Source organism: Nanorana parkeri, unplaced genomic scaffold, assembly GCF_000935625.1.
Source record: "Nanorana parkeri isolate BGI_ZX_2015 unplaced genomic scaffold, ASM93562v1 scaffold275, whole genome shotgun sequence".
Lineage (NCBI taxonomy): Eukaryota > Metazoa > Chordata > Amphibia > Anura > Dicroglossidae > Nanorana > Nanorana parkeri.
The window spans coordinates 698,204-713,523 of record NW_017306543.1 but is presented as its reverse complement, the minus strand read 5'-3'; the positions used below and the strand labels follow the sequence as shown (position 1 = coordinate 713,523).

Genomic DNA, 15,320 nt, shown 5'->3' with positions numbered 1-15,320 from the left:
GGCTTTCACATTGTCTGCAGAAGACGTGTATCCAAACCTCTGTTATTAACCTTAGTGGTGAGACAAGTTGTTTTACATGCTGGTTTGTGAGTGTGCCATGATACCTTTTTACTGATATTCTGCATTTTCTCGCCCCTTTTCTGCAAGTTCACCACTCAATATAGTTTATAAACGAGTAATTGAAAAAATATAAACTTTGTTCTCAAAAGGTACCTTGAATTTAATGGAACAAAAAAAGGCATTAAGATAGTAAAAGGGCCAAAAAGAGTTGGTTGTCAAATCCACAGACAGGAGACAATATTGTAGTTATATTCAGGGGTTATCATCTTGCAGAAGCTGCTAGGTCACAGATCTTTTTACCAGGGGGACCCCACTATGAAATATAAAAAAAGGAAGGTGGAGGATGGATATATCACTGAAAAGTTAGGGAAGGATATGTTACTGCAGCTGCCTTGTAAGCCAGTGTGATACTTTCTTCTGAAGGCCCACAAGGACACTGAACATCCACCCAAGTCCCCCATTGTTTCCTCATGTAATTCTATCACTGAACAATTGTGAAAATATTTATACTGCACCTCTATTTGGATCAATCTATTATATTCTTAAAACATACAAATCATGTTTTATGTACATTTGAGAAGGTAGTAACCATAGATGTGGTGAGTCTTTTTTAAGCCATATTTCACATGAGATGGGAGTGAAAGCCACCAAAAAAAATATTAGCCTTCAATGGTAAGACACATGAATATGTGACACTCATTTGTGAATGTTGTCATTTTGTTTTTGAGAAGTAACTTTTTCATGTTTGATAGCAAATTGCTATAGCAAATAAGTGGAGCAGCGATGGGGACCCCCATAGTTCCCACATATGCAAATCCATAACCAGAGTTATCAGCCCGCACATGTAAAAAATGGAATTCCATTTAGATAATTTGTATGACTTAAAATGCAATAATACGTGGAATGAGAATTTTTATTTCAAGCAAAGTAATTCAAAACATGGTTGTTGGCTAGAGGGTAAAAAAAAACAAAACCATTAAAAATCCCTTTGAAAGTGCTTATATGTTGAATAAAATACCATGTATGGCCATCTTAAAGCTTACTGTAGACATGCTTTAGCTTGTTTAAGAACAGTGTGGATAGCAAGTGTTTGTAATGTTTTTTGACAAGCATTTGGGAAGCTTTCTGCGAGCTTCGGGCAGCTTTTTGAAGCCTTTTAAAGAACTTTTCAGTTTCAGTTTGGAGAGGTTAAATAGAAATCTTCATAGGAGTTCTGATGGTCACTAGCTGCTACTAGGCTTCAGCAAGCTTCAAGTAGGGCTGAAGCTCACTGAAGACTAATAGAAGCTTGTTTGTTGTTAGACACTCAGCACTCCCATTAGGGTCTTTGCTTAACCCCTTCACACTGGGGCTACATTGTACTTTAATCCTTTTCCTGCGCCCAACGTACCTATTACATCAGCAGCAGCACCGACATGTACACAAACTCCCAGCCACTAGAACAGCTAAATTTGTACTTATTTCTCCTATTTCTAGCCTTACAACTACCTGATCACTTTCTAAATGTCTAGGAATGTGCCGCCCCCCTCCCCACCATGTGCCCCGGGCTCACCTGACCCTCCTGGGTGCCTGGGACCTCCATGGTGGGTGTCAGGATGGAGAGCAGTGGGAGATCAGCAAATATGCCGTCACTGTACTCCCCTGGGTAGTTTGAATCTAGAAGTGCTCATCAGTCAGTACTTTGGATTTAGAGCTGTCTTCTTTGTCTCCACTCTGGCTGGAGAAGAAGCTGATCCTTGATGTCTCCTTAAAGAGACCCTATCACCTGAACTTTGCTAACTCATGCTTGTCAGTCCCCTTGTGTGCAAAAAGTTAAGAAAAAATGAAAGTTTAATAGAAATAAATAGCAAAACTTTTTTTTTTTTATAAAATCCCCCCACTCTCATGTAAACACATACAAACGCGTGTGCACACACATATTAGGAGTAGGAGCATTAATTCTAGGGCCATCATTCACTGTTAGCTCTCAATTAATGAGCTGTTAAAGTGTCAACAATGGACAACTTTGGGTACTGGATGAACACTTAAAAAAAGATGCATAACAGAAATAAAACTCTGAGGTTCGTTAGCATGACATTTTGGCCTTTGCAACAAAACATTTTGTCGCAAATACATTCATAAATTCCCCCAATTTTATGTTATTTAGGAGACGCTCAGTCTGCACTAAGTCTTTGTAGTAGGACAGTCAGAGTTTACGGTTACTAAAATTAAGAGAGGAGTTTGAAAAAGCCTGCTAAAGAAAGATATCAAAACTGTAAGACATTAAAAAATATATATTGTTTGTGAATAGGAACATATAACAAACATATAGAGGGGTTTTCTCAATTTTACATGCGAAAGTGGGAATACACTTTAAGCTGGTGTGAACAAGCCCTTAGATTCTCTGATTTGACAGGGACATTTCCACAGTTCGAGTCAAGAAAAACAAGCCTTTAAAGTGAAGCCAGTTTAGGAGTAAGTAATGAAAAAAATCTTTCCTATCTAAGAAGTCATTTTCCTATGTAACCTTGACCTAAGAAGCATTTAACCCTTGCAGTAGGACAGCATTTTTCTTCCCCCAGAATTCAGCTTTAAAGTGACATTAAAAAGTCAAAAACTTTTTTCGCTCCCCCAAATGTTAATAAAAGCACTTACCTTAAATGATATCTCTTAATCCAATCTTCTTCTTTCCTATCCTTTTCAGCCTTCTCTCCAGCGCTGCTGCGGGTCTCCGATCCAGCGCTGACTCCTCGGTCCTTGTTGGCACTTCCTGTCCTACGGTGTCTGCATGCGGGTGCACACGTCCATAGACTTACCTTGCGTCTCTCCTCGTCTCCCGGCCAAAAATCCGAACTGCGCAGGCGACTGCCCCAAGATGCTTTGCGGCCGACTCAGCATTTTCTGATTTTCGGAAGGGAGCGCGCGGCGAAGACACAGGTAAGTTTAAACCGCTTTTAAAGCCTTTAATATCTTTTGTATTTAGTTATGTATATAGTTTTGTATGACTGACTCACTTTGAGGGGTATATTTATAAAGCAGTGAATGCTGATTAATCTTTTCCTGTAATTTAAATCCTGTGCACCAGCAGTAAATATTTTGTGAATGTCACATTCGCTGCTTTATAAATACACAAGTGTTAGGCACATGAATAGTTTCTGCAATGCAGCTTTGTCCTTCCATTTCGGTGACTTCTCTGACATTTTAACTGAGAAAACACAAACTAATTAAAAAATTGATTTGTGGAATCCAAACTCTAAACTAATTTTCCAAGGGGTTTCACAATACTCTTTATATTAACTAGAAAGTTTAAATAGCAGCATCACGACTGATGGTGATATATTGGCACTTCATTATTACTGGATTTTGTGGCTTTCATTTTGATCCCATGTACTGCATAATCTAGAATTTACTAGCAGTTCTAATGCTTAGTGATAGTTCATTGTAATATCTATAATCCTCAGTATATCATTGGACAGGACTGAATATATAGTTTTATATTTCTATATGGTTGGAGTATATTTTATGCTCTCTCAAGTGTGTCCTAAGGATTTTATCTTACACAGCCACCTATATTAGTATTAAAACACATACAGTCGAAATCATAGAGTGGTACAGATACTCTTTAAAGAGTGTCTTGCCACTATAGGACAAATGTGCATGCACATAATACAGCAGTGGACACATTTCCATCCTCTATTAATTTAGTTTCTAGCCCAGCCACCAGCATAGTGTCATTGGTTGCTATGATGCTGGCAGCCAAACTGCACAGCATCTACTGCGCGGGGTCTATGGTGGGCTCTGCGGTGTCTCAGGTTGGCTATGGTCTGTGGTGAGCTGTGTTGGATCTGTGGTGGGCTCTGTAAGGTCTGAGGCTGGCTGTGCAGGATCTGTGGTGAGCTTTGCAGGGTCTCAAGTGGGCTGTGCAGGATCTGTGGTGGGCTCTGTAGGGTCACAGGTGCTGTGCAGGATCTGTGGTGGGCTCTGCGGGGTCTCAGGTGGATTTTGCAGCCTGAAACCCTGCAGAGCCCACCAGAGATGTTTCCCAGCCCACCTGAGATCCTGCAGAGCCCACCACAGACCCGTACTTCCCTGCTACGCTAATAGCATAACTTGTCAATAGCGACTGAAAGGTTACGCAAAAAGTCTCAAATAGGAAGGGGTGGGGCACATTTAGATTGGGGGTGCCCGAGTTGTATCTTGTCTAGGGCAGCCCCAAACCTAAATACACAACTGGCTAGGATGCGAGTGAGGAGGTCGCCAGCATCCTAGCAAACAGGTTATCACTGTATAACTGAGTGTCAATGGTTAGGGGTCTTAACTGCCAGCGTTCTAACAACCAACAAAGCAGGGGGACACAAACTCCTCTCGCATTTTGCTCACCCCCCTACAAAAAAACGACACCAACATTTAATAGGTATATTTACCCCCAGTTTACTTACCTTTAAAAAGCAATATTTATTTGCAAACTCATTGCAGACATTGCTGTATAAAGTGAAAGTGTCACTAATAAGAACTGCTAGGATGCATCGCAGGTGTCAGTAATACTATTAGAAATGTCACACTGCTAATATGAATTTAGTGCAAGACTTTCTAAGCCAGCATTAATGACAGGAAAGTGTTGCAAATGCTGTATTGAGACACACTCATGGTTGTATATCATGTGCTAGTACCCAGCACTGGTTAAGCAATCAGAAATTCTATTAGGCCTTAAGAACTTTAAACAACACTTAACTCATTAAAATCAGTGGAAAAGTATGTGGTTTGTATGTTCTTGTTAATATACAGCACACATTGCATGTTGACAGAGAACTGGCGCAAACATACAGTTATTGCAACTACAAAATCACAGCTGGAATATTCATTTGTACTGCCAATGGAACACATTTCCCTTTAAAAATGCTGTTGGTGTTTAAGTTCTGAAGTTCCTGAATTGTACAATTTACATACTATGGAAAACATGAAACAGCACAATTACATGGCCTTTTTGGAGCAAAGGTGTGCTTTTTTTTTACACCACATTCTAACCATTTCTCTAAGGGCTCCTACACATGGCTGTAAAAATGCTGTATTTGTATCAGTTGTGTGTTTTTTTTAAATGGATCTAAAGGAAGGTGTCTTGGATCTAAAGGAAGGGGCCATATACACAGTGCATAAGGACCGGTAAACTTGCATTGCGTTCAGATCTGTAAAATCTAAAATAGAAAAACCTGCATCGGAGGTCCTGCATATGGAACATATTTTATGCAGTATGCATGTAAACTTTTGGGCCAACATTAACGTACATTGCTAATGCACTTTATTGGAGTCGCTTGCACTGTTGCTAGGATGTAGGTGACTCGAGCTGCCAAGTCGTTTGTTGCTAGGATGCCGGTGGCTCCATGCCCCCTAGTTTTCTTTCATGCAAGGTTGCAGACGGCTCAGCTGTCTAGCGTCCTTGCAACCTTTGTACAATACACATGTAAACGTTGCACAGACATTACATGCACACAGAGCACTTTTTACACAGGTTCTTGCTGCTACCAATTGCTTTTGTTTTCATACAGATGTGTGCAGGAGCCCTTTGGCATCCCAAGCCCCTATATAAACAACTAGCTCTAGAAGGGCAGACATCACCAATCTCAACTAGCAATTCAGCCCACGCTTTTCTCTTGGACAGAGACAAACAAGCTTACTTTTAATGGCTTAAATCAATGCGAGTTATGGTACATAACGGGAGCAGTCATTTCAGTTTCCAGCACCAGTATAGAAATTAGGATGTGCTTTAACACAGGTAAAAGTATTTATTTTATTTTTAGTTATGAGTATTGAGAAAGCTATACATCTTAACCAGCAGTGCAATGTGTATGCTTTTCCTGCATAAATGTGGGCTACAGCACACCAAACAACTATTGAGGCTTTTACTTATGAAGGTCCATTTCATTACAATGAGTATACTTCTGCCAGGATAACTGCTGTGACTGCTCTATCCAAAAATGGCACCTTTGGTTATTACTACATGCTAGGTCAACAATAACTATTTTCTTCTTAAATTTAGATGCAAACATGGCATTCAAGAAACAGGATTCTGTCCATTTGGTAACAGCTCCACCTTCTGGACAAAGTACAGAACAGGCCCACAAACATCTAAACATTAGTCTTTACAAGCAGAGGTTATGTCAGACATTACAACACAAAATAGACAAAGTGGGCAAAAAAACCCCAAAAGACCACTATAAAGAATATTTCTACAGCTAACATTATTAGAAGCAAAATCGATTAAGCCTGGTTTTAAGTGACAAATTAGCCAATAGGCACAAAATATCCATGTGACGAAATTTAAAAAAAAAATAGGTTTTTCTTTCTTTGCTGCACAAGGGGTGAAATTGCCTGGAGTAGCTTTATAAAAATAGTCAGAACTGTCACAATCAATATTTCTTAATAAGGTAAAAATAAAAAAGATATTAGTCTGGTTTATTTACTAGGAAAATCTAAATACAAAAAAACATATCAGTTGTGGCAACCTGAGCCCAAGAGCACATATCAGTTCTCCTAGTAAATTATTCAACAGTTATAGTGAAAATCATTAGTGACAGATAGCAGTCTGAGCTTTAATCAATTATCCACACTTAATATCACCAACCCCCCCCCCCCTCAAGTAACCTTCAAAACCCCTTCTCTACACCTACATCTCCCTGCAGCTGGGCAGTGTAGTGTTGCCTCTGACAGTTGTACTTTGAAAGGTAGTTAGGTCTGAAAATGTGTGGACACTGACAAGTTTTTGTTTTGGCTGTTTACCAAAATAAATTCAAGTTACAATTAAATTAAGAATCGGAGCTTAAAGTGCAGGCTCTCAAGCTTTAAGTTGAGGGTATACACATCCATATTGGAGTAAGGGTTTAGGAATTACAGCTCTTTAACATGTAGCCTCCTCTTTTTCAAGGAACCAAAAGTAATTGGGCAATTGACTCAAAAGCTGTTTCATGGACATGTGTGGGCTATCCCTTTGTTATTTCATCATCAACTAAGCAGGTAAAATGTCTAGAGTTGATTCCAGGTGTGGAATTCCCATTTGGAAGCTGTTGCTGTGAACCCACAATATGCGTTCAAAAGGAGCTTTCAATTCAAGTGAAACAGGCCATCCTTAAGCTGCAAAAAAAGAGAATATAGGAACATTAGGAATGGCCAAATCAACAGTTTGGTACATTCTGAGAAAAGAAAAAAAAAAACCTGCACTGCACAAGGAGGCCTGGACGTCCCAAGAAAACAACATTGGTGGATGATCATAGGATCCTATCCATGGTAAAGAAAAACCCCTTCACATCCAACCAGGTGAAACCTCTCCAGGAGGTAGGCATATCATTATCCAAGTCTACCATACAGAGATGACTTCACGAGAGCAAATACAGAGGGTTCACCACAAGTTGCAGACCATTCATAAGCCTCAAGAATAGAAAGGCCAGATTAGACTTGGCCAACCATATCTAAAAAGGCTTCCAACAGCACTGGCTCACTAGTGTTTATTGATGTGACAGAAGACTGATACAGTCGGATGAATTCTGAAGTGTATAGTAATATTGTCTGCTCAGATTCAGCAAAGTGGATTGGATTGCTCTTCACTCTACAGATGGACAATGACCCAAAACATACTGCAAAAGCAACCAGCAAAAGAGTCAATCACTTGATCTTTTTTTTCTTTCATATCTCCATAGGTTGAACTCAATGTACTTGCTTTTTTTTCCAACCTATCTCAACCTGATTGAGCATGCATTTCACTTGCTCAAGGCAAAACTTAGAGAACAATGCGGTGAGTGATTTCCGCTCATCCTCATAGTTAGAGCCGACCTGTGACAAAGAAGCTGTCACAGGTTGAACCTATAGATCAGGAAGTGAGCAGAAACATGCAGCCTATCTGCTCACTTTCCGATCATCTCCCTGCAGTGAGCGATGACTTTCAGTCACTGCTCCACGCAGGGATTCTCCCCCTCCTTCAGCATGAGTGGAGGAATGAACAGGGGAGGGGACAGGCACAGCTGGGTGGATCCAGACAGTATTGTCGGGATCCGTCCCGGCTGCGGCGCTCTCAATATATTGCTTGCAATAGCTCGCTATATAGTGAGCTTTGGGTCACGGGAAGTTAGTACATGTCCTCCCGTGACCTTAAAGAGAACTATGGGGAAAAACACTTAGCCCATAGTTCTCTTTTAAGGCAGAAAGACCCACAAACAAAGCTGCAGTAAAAGGTCTGTGAAATCATCACAAAAAGGAGGAAACCTGGAGTTTGGCGATGTCCATACTTTTCAGGCTCATTGCCTGCAAAGGATTCTTGACAAAGTATTAAAAATAAACATTTTTATTATGATTGTGTTCATTTGTCCAATTACATTTGAGCCCCTGAAATGAGGGGACTGTGTATGAAAATGATTGCAAATGCTAAACGTTTCATATATTTTTGTTCAGCCCCTTGAATTAAAGCTGAAAGCCTGCACCTCAATTGCATCCGTTTCATTTCACATCCATTGTGGTGGCGTACAGAGCCAGAAATATGAAAATCCCGTCAATGTCCAATTATTTCCAGACCTAACTGTGTTATCTCTGACCTGTTCCCATGTAGAACACTAACTGCTTTATCATGGTGACTTAATGGCTTCAATTTCAGTCAAAGTTCTGCCTTTAGTTACTGGCTGTTTGTTTTACGTTCCACAGCAAGAAAACAAGCATTTTTAGAGTTCTGTCCATAATGGCAGCCTAAATGTTGCTTTTAGTGCAGGAATCCTTCCACTATATGCTTAAAAAGGGACGCATGCATAGTATGATGCAAATTGCAGTCAATCAAGGTTCCTCATGACAAGACTATAAAAGTTCGTCAAATGTGGGGCAATTATAAAGGCAGGTTAGGCCATTTTGGATGTAAAATGCAGACCATTGTCCAGCATGTGAAATAAAAGCCACTATTCGCCAATATTTATCTGCCATACCTACAAGTAGTGGGTATTTCCCTTACCTTCCAGGGCTGAATAGAGAGGTGGGGGTAAAGCAAATACACAATTTATGGGGGTGGAAGAATTAATGGAGTTGTAAAGCCCCAGCATATACTATCCTGTTAGAAAAACAGTATTGTAATAGGAATCCATAATATGGTTGTTTTTCATATCAAAGCTTACTTGAAAAATCCCTTTTTATGCAGTGAGTGCAGAATTCTGTCTGCCCATCACTTTCATAAAATTCCTATATTCCCAGGGTGCTTTGTCTCTCTCTCCCTATAGCTTGATGTGCTGCAATCTAGATTTTCAAGACTGCTTACATTGTTCAGTCATTGAGTTGTAGTTCAGAAGGCAGGCTGCATAAAATTGTGTCAGTGCACTGAGCAAGAATATCCTATGGGCATCTGCAAAAAGTTTACAAACTTCTAGATTGATATGGTTGTTAGGAGTGGTATAGAACTTATGGAAATTCAATCTAGAAATAGATACCCTTTAAAGAAAAAACGGTCAATGGTCCAGTTTGCTTTAAATTGCAACAGAGTCACTGTTTTCTCTTATTCTGATTGTGTCTATTGTCCATGTGATCCAGGTTTTAAAATAAAGACATCAAAACGAGCAAATATAACTTGCACCTTTTATTATAATTCAAATGTAAAAATACACAGTATAGTTTGGCATTCAGTTAAGTTTCACCCAGAAGAAACTGGGCTTTATTAGTAAAATTGTGCAAAGTTGAAAAACAACAGTTGAAATTCAGACAAAAAGATACTTTTCAGCCCCATAACAAAATGAAAATTAGCTTTACAGAAATAAAATACAATGCAAATACAGCTACTTACAAGGGTACACACAATGTACCAAAATTAAAAACCAAAATAAAAAAAATCTAGAAAGACTACTTTAAGGATCACTTTAGTGTTTTGCAGAGTTTTTCCAAGCGACTCTGAAAAGAAAAAATAAATAAATTGACTAAACAGCACATTTTAAGCCATACTTACAATTATCAGCACAATACAGTTTACTAACAAAAGTCCCTCCTTATAGGATGAAAATCTGGACACCTAAAACCGTTTCAACTACAGTATAGAACAGATTTGAATTTTTAGGCTATGCAAGATATTTTTATACTGTACATGTTACATTCTAGCTTCCCAAAGTTGCGTGCTGGTTCATGAAGATACATTTTATACACTGAATTTATCACCAACAGCCAGAAAGGCCAGATACTGCATACAAGCATCCAGACATAATGGCTGTGTGCGGCTGCATGCCAGTACTGGCGTAAAGTGTGCCGACTTACTTACTGAATGTAGACTTTCTGCGTTCAAGAAAAAAGTCCATACCTTATATGTGAGCATACGGTAAACTCGGTAAGGATAAGTAGGTGTAGATAAGTAGGTAACTGTAGTTTTTGGTTGCTTGAGAGTGAATAGTAACTCTCAAGCAACCGCCCCCCGCGTCCTAGTGCCCCATTCACCCGCCGTCTAGCTTCTGCAGCCGACATGTGAATGCAAGCAGCTGGGAGCAATAGCCAGACTGCAGACCATAAGTTAAGAGACAATGGAGAGTTTATATCATAAGAGTCAAAAAGGACAATCCAAAAAGATTTTAATGGGCCCCCTTCATCAAGACAAGCAGGTGACCGTTAACAGTGAGTGAGAAGGGAGAGAGGAATTATGTGCGATAGTGTGTAAAAATAAAAAAGCCCAATTTACAGTAAACTCCCCATTATCCACGGGGATTGGCAGATTCCAGATAAACATAGTAACCCTCAAGCAACCAGAAACTATTAAAAATAGGTCTAACTAATGCCACACCCCATACTATACCATATCATATCATAACAAACTCTGTATTGACTTCATATTAAATATTGAAATGCAGTAATCAAAAGCAAATTAAGACAAATAGACACACGATCGTTTGCAGGATAATACATGCTACAGATCAGCAAAACTAGGGGTTTTTTTTATGGTTAGATGAGAGTTCTGGTACTGTATTTGGCTTGAGTACACAAACCAGGACAACAAAAAAAGAAAAAAAAATGTGCCCTGCATAATTCTCAAAAAATATTAGATTGGAGGTGAATACTAATTGTAATAAATAGTAGCTAAAATGATTTTAAAACATTCCTTTAGTGGGGTTCTATTTTCATACAAAAGCTAAAAATGACCTTGCCGTTTAGGAAACTTGCATACACATTTCTCTGTTACTGGTTTAGGACATGACAAGCAAAAAAAATTTAATTAAAGCTTACCGATAAAAGTTTGATGTTCTCAAATGCTTTCTTGTCCAAGCGACTTAGGTTTACCATCTCCATGTCCTCAGCTGTTAGGCGAATATTCTTTGCAATCAAAAAAAATAAAATTATTAGGTGCAAACTGACGGATGTCACTATTACTGAACATAATACAGAACAAAATCCACAAACACAGTGTACACTCTGTGGCAATTCACCAGAGAAGATAAAACCTTTTAACTACAGACAAGCTTACCTTTCCATCTCCTGAAGGTAGATTAATGAATAATTCATCCATACCACCCAGTGGGCTCCCATTGGCTGAAAAAGTATAGACAGGCTCCTTTATGGATGGGGTTCTTAATGCAGGCGTTTTAAATGCCCTAAAAAAAAATAATCAAAAAAATAAATAAAAATCAGGCGGAGCATTCAGCACAATGTGTAGTCTTAAGTTGATTTATTGAGATGTTATGCAATCTCCCAATCACTGTATATAAGTAAATACTTATTAAAAGGCCGACTATTGCAATAAATAATGCATTATTTTAACTATATGGCTTAATACCTACAATGATCATACTAGGTATATGATATCCTTGTTAACAGCCATAATGGCTGTTATTTTTAATTCATATTGGCTGTCATTGATGAAATAAGTCACATTAGTAAAAAATTATATGGTACATAATCTTTATATCCTAGGGCAGTGATGGCGAACCTTTTTGAACCTGAGTGCCCAAACTGCAACGCAAAATCAATTTATCTCAAAGTGCCAGCGCTGAAAATAAGTTTGGTATTGCAGTTTGGGCGCTCGGGTTTAAGAAACGTGCAACATCACTGCCTAACGGCCTTGTACGGCTCTCACGGGGGACCTGCACGTCCCGGATCGCCTCTGTAGTCGGGCCGGTCACAATCAGGCAGTGGCGGAGACCCCTAAACAGGCAGATTAGACGGCCGCTTGCGGGGGCCTAGCGAGGAAGAAGCAGCCGTCTAACCTACCTGTTTATTGGCTGCCGCTGCCTAATTGTGACTGGCCCGGATCGCATACCAAGGCGATCCGGGTCAGTCGGATCTATTTCAATTGGTGGTCCCTGAACGCCGTGGTGTATTCTGGTTTGGGGCTGCCCTAGGCAAGGCAAAACACGGGCGCCCCCACTAAATTTACCCCACCCCTTCCTGTTTAATACTTTTGGCGTGACCTGTCAGTCGCTGGATACAGTGCAAACACTGTATCCAGCTTTTGACATGTTCCGCTATTAGCATAGCAGGAAAGCTGTGGTCTCAGGGGGGCTTAGCAGGATTTGTGGTGAGCTCTGCGGGGTCTATGGTGGGCAGAGCCCACCACAGATCCTGCACAGGCCCAAGACCCTGCAAAGCCCCTCACAGATCCTGCAGTGTCTCAGGGGGGCTGTGCAGGATTTGTAATGGGCTCTGCCCACCATGGGGCTGCAGAGCCCACACAGATCCTGCAAAGCCCCCCTGAGATCTGGCAAAGCCCCCTACAGATCCTGCACAGCCCCCCTGAGACACTGCAGGATCTGTGAGGGGCTTTGCAGGGTCTTGGGCCTGTGCAGGATCTGTGGTGGGCTTTGCAGGAGGCAGAGCCCCCTACGGATCCTGCAAAGCTCCCCACATATCCTGCAGAGACCCTGTAGTCTGCCGGATCTCAGGGGCACTGTGCAGGATCTGTGGTGGGCTTTGAAGGATCTGTTGGGTTTGCAGGCTGCAAAGCCCCCCTGAGATCTGGCAAAGCCCCCTACAGATCCTGCACAGCCCTCCTGAGATCTGGCAAAGCCCCCCACAGATACTGCAGAGACCCTGCAGTCTGCCAGATCTCAGGAGGGCTTTGCAGGTTCCAAAGTCCCCCACAGATCCTGCACAGCCCCCCTGAGATCTGGCACAGCCTCCCACAGATCCTGTGGGAAGCCCAGCCTTCACTGCTGCCTCAGCGCCCAATCTTCTCAGCTTCGCCGCTCGACTGGCCCCTTGGCGACGCCTCCTCCATTGCGGTCTCTGCCTTTGCCTCCTCGGTCTTCACAGGCCTCTTCCATCTCCCCCTGTCTCCACCCCGTCTCATGCCGCTCCGTCCCAGTCTTCTCACGTCCTCTCATCTCCGCCTCGATCTCACTCTGTTTCCGGCCGTCTCATGCCGCTCAGTCCCCCGGCTCCTCCCGTCCTCAAATCTCCGCCCCCATCTTCCTCTGTCTCCACCCCCTGACGCTCCGTCCCCCTTCTCCTCCTGCTCGCTCGCTGATTTCGCCCCGTCGGCTGCCTTAATGTTTTGTGGCCTGAACCTGGGCTCGCGTGCCATAGGTTCGCCAACACTGTCCTAGGGAATTGAGCCTGCTGTATGCAGTGAGTCACGTAGTACAACAGATTGTAGTTACCTTGTATCAATTCTGGGTGTAATCATTGGAGTGTATCCCAGGACTGAAGAGTCTGCCAATTTGCTGTTAGAAGGTGTTGCACGACTTCTCTTGCTTGTTCTATAGTTGAGGGGAAAAAAAAACAAAAATCCTGACATCGAAGCTTAAAAAAAAGGGACATTAAACCCTCAGATTTGTTAACATAACAATACTGTAATGTGCGCCTTACTGTAATCCATGGTTGTTTCCCTTCTCTTTGCTGCTCTTCCTTTTAAATCTGTATCTGTTCTCATGCTCTGCAGAACTTCTGTTTTGCAGCAGACTGCCTTGTCTCAGGAATGGATACACGGTGTCTGAGCCAGCACTACAGGAAGAGGCCCTGAGCTGAAAAGGGAAGTTCTGCCCGGCATGAGAAGACATGAGGATTTAAAAGGAAGAGCAGCAAAGAGAAGGGAAATATATTTGCATCACCTAATATAAAGTCAGGATTAAAGTGACATTAAACCCTCAGGTATTTTAACATAAACCAATGCTGTAATGTGTGCCTTACTGTAATCCATGGTTGTTTTCCAATCCACCTCTCCTCTAAAGCAGCTTCTTAGAAAACATCCTGCTCGTACAACCTCTCCTAACCTGACGATGCCATCGGAACATGCTTACAAAAGACAAGCCGATAGGCAGTGCAGTGGGGACTCTGGAGGGACTCCCTAAAATGAGGGAAAGTCCCCTAAACTTCTACTTCAGTGACAACCATAACTTTTGAAACTAGCCTTCACCTTCTACCCTGGTTGCCATAATCAGTGAAAATTGTGCAGATGGATCTCCCCATCGAGGACACACGGCAGCACAAAATGGGGAAGGTACGGAATAGAACTTTGTCCCGTTTCCATGAATTAGGAAATATAATTTGAGTTGGCACTTGGGTTACATACATTTGTATTTGTGCATTATGCTGTGGCCTTTCTTTAAGGGCCGTCACATCACATCTAGTGCTTTCCGGCGCGGTTCGAGCACGGAAGGCATGGATAAAGCCAGGCCGCGTTTTGAGACGTGGTGGTACCATTCATGTCAATGGCAGCGCAGACAGCCGCAGTGCAATTGCCGGCATCAGAACGCATTGTACTGGAATGTCCCACGCCCTATTTTTCCTGCTCTGGAACGCGTGCAAACGCCCTGAAAGCCCATTTTAGGCTAAAAAATCTACATGTGCAGAAACTCATGCAGATCTGGTCTGCATTTGGTGTGAACAAGCCCTAAGGGATTTTCAGTGGTTTGTTACCCATCTCAAAATATGAAATTAAAAAATAAGCCCAGATCTAATATATGGATTGTGACTGCATATTAGCAAAGTATGGCAAGCATTGCCCACAGTATTTGTTTTTTTTTACCCCCTTAACTTCTGCTTTAAAATGGCCTATTGCACATCTTTGCATGTGGATTTTTCAGTCAGTCAATGGAAATGCACTTGAACATGTATACATAGTTAAAAACATAAATGATTAAAAAGCCTTGTCAGTTGAATGGTTAGTACGTCTGCTTTGCAAGACTTTGGTTGCATTGCAGGTGTGCTTGTCTGAATTTTCTCTGGTACTCCAGTTGTAGGTAGGTAGGTTAATTGGCTCCAGACTAATTTGGTAAAGTATATATGTTTACAGATTGGTTATGCACATGTGTTCTGCCATTCTGCATACTGGTTCCAAGCAACTGGGGGGGGGG

The 15,320-nt window shown here is 41.5% G+C and overlaps 1 protein-coding gene across 1 annotated transcript in view; it reads right to left on the bottom strand.

Moving 5' to 3' along the window:
• Nucleotides 1-9,681: 9,681 nt before the first annotated feature.
• The window catches only part of CDCA8 (cell division cycle associated 8), a 17,619-nt gene continuing 11,980 nt past the window's right edge, over nucleotides 9,682-15,320 (bottom strand). The window contains exons 8-11 of the mRNA XM_018557239.1: nucleotides 13,626-13,724; nucleotides 11,495-11,621; nucleotides 11,257-11,343; nucleotides 9,682-9,942 (exon numbers count right to left, since the gene is read on the bottom strand). Of these exons, the coding sequence (XP_018412741.1) occupies nucleotides 9,907-9,942; nucleotides 11,257-11,343; nucleotides 11,495-11,621; nucleotides 13,626-13,724 (349 nt within the window). The 3' untranslated portion in view covers nucleotides 9,682-9,906. The remainder of the gene's footprint in view (nucleotides 9,943-11,256; nucleotides 11,344-11,494; nucleotides 11,622-13,625; nucleotides 13,725-15,320) is intronic.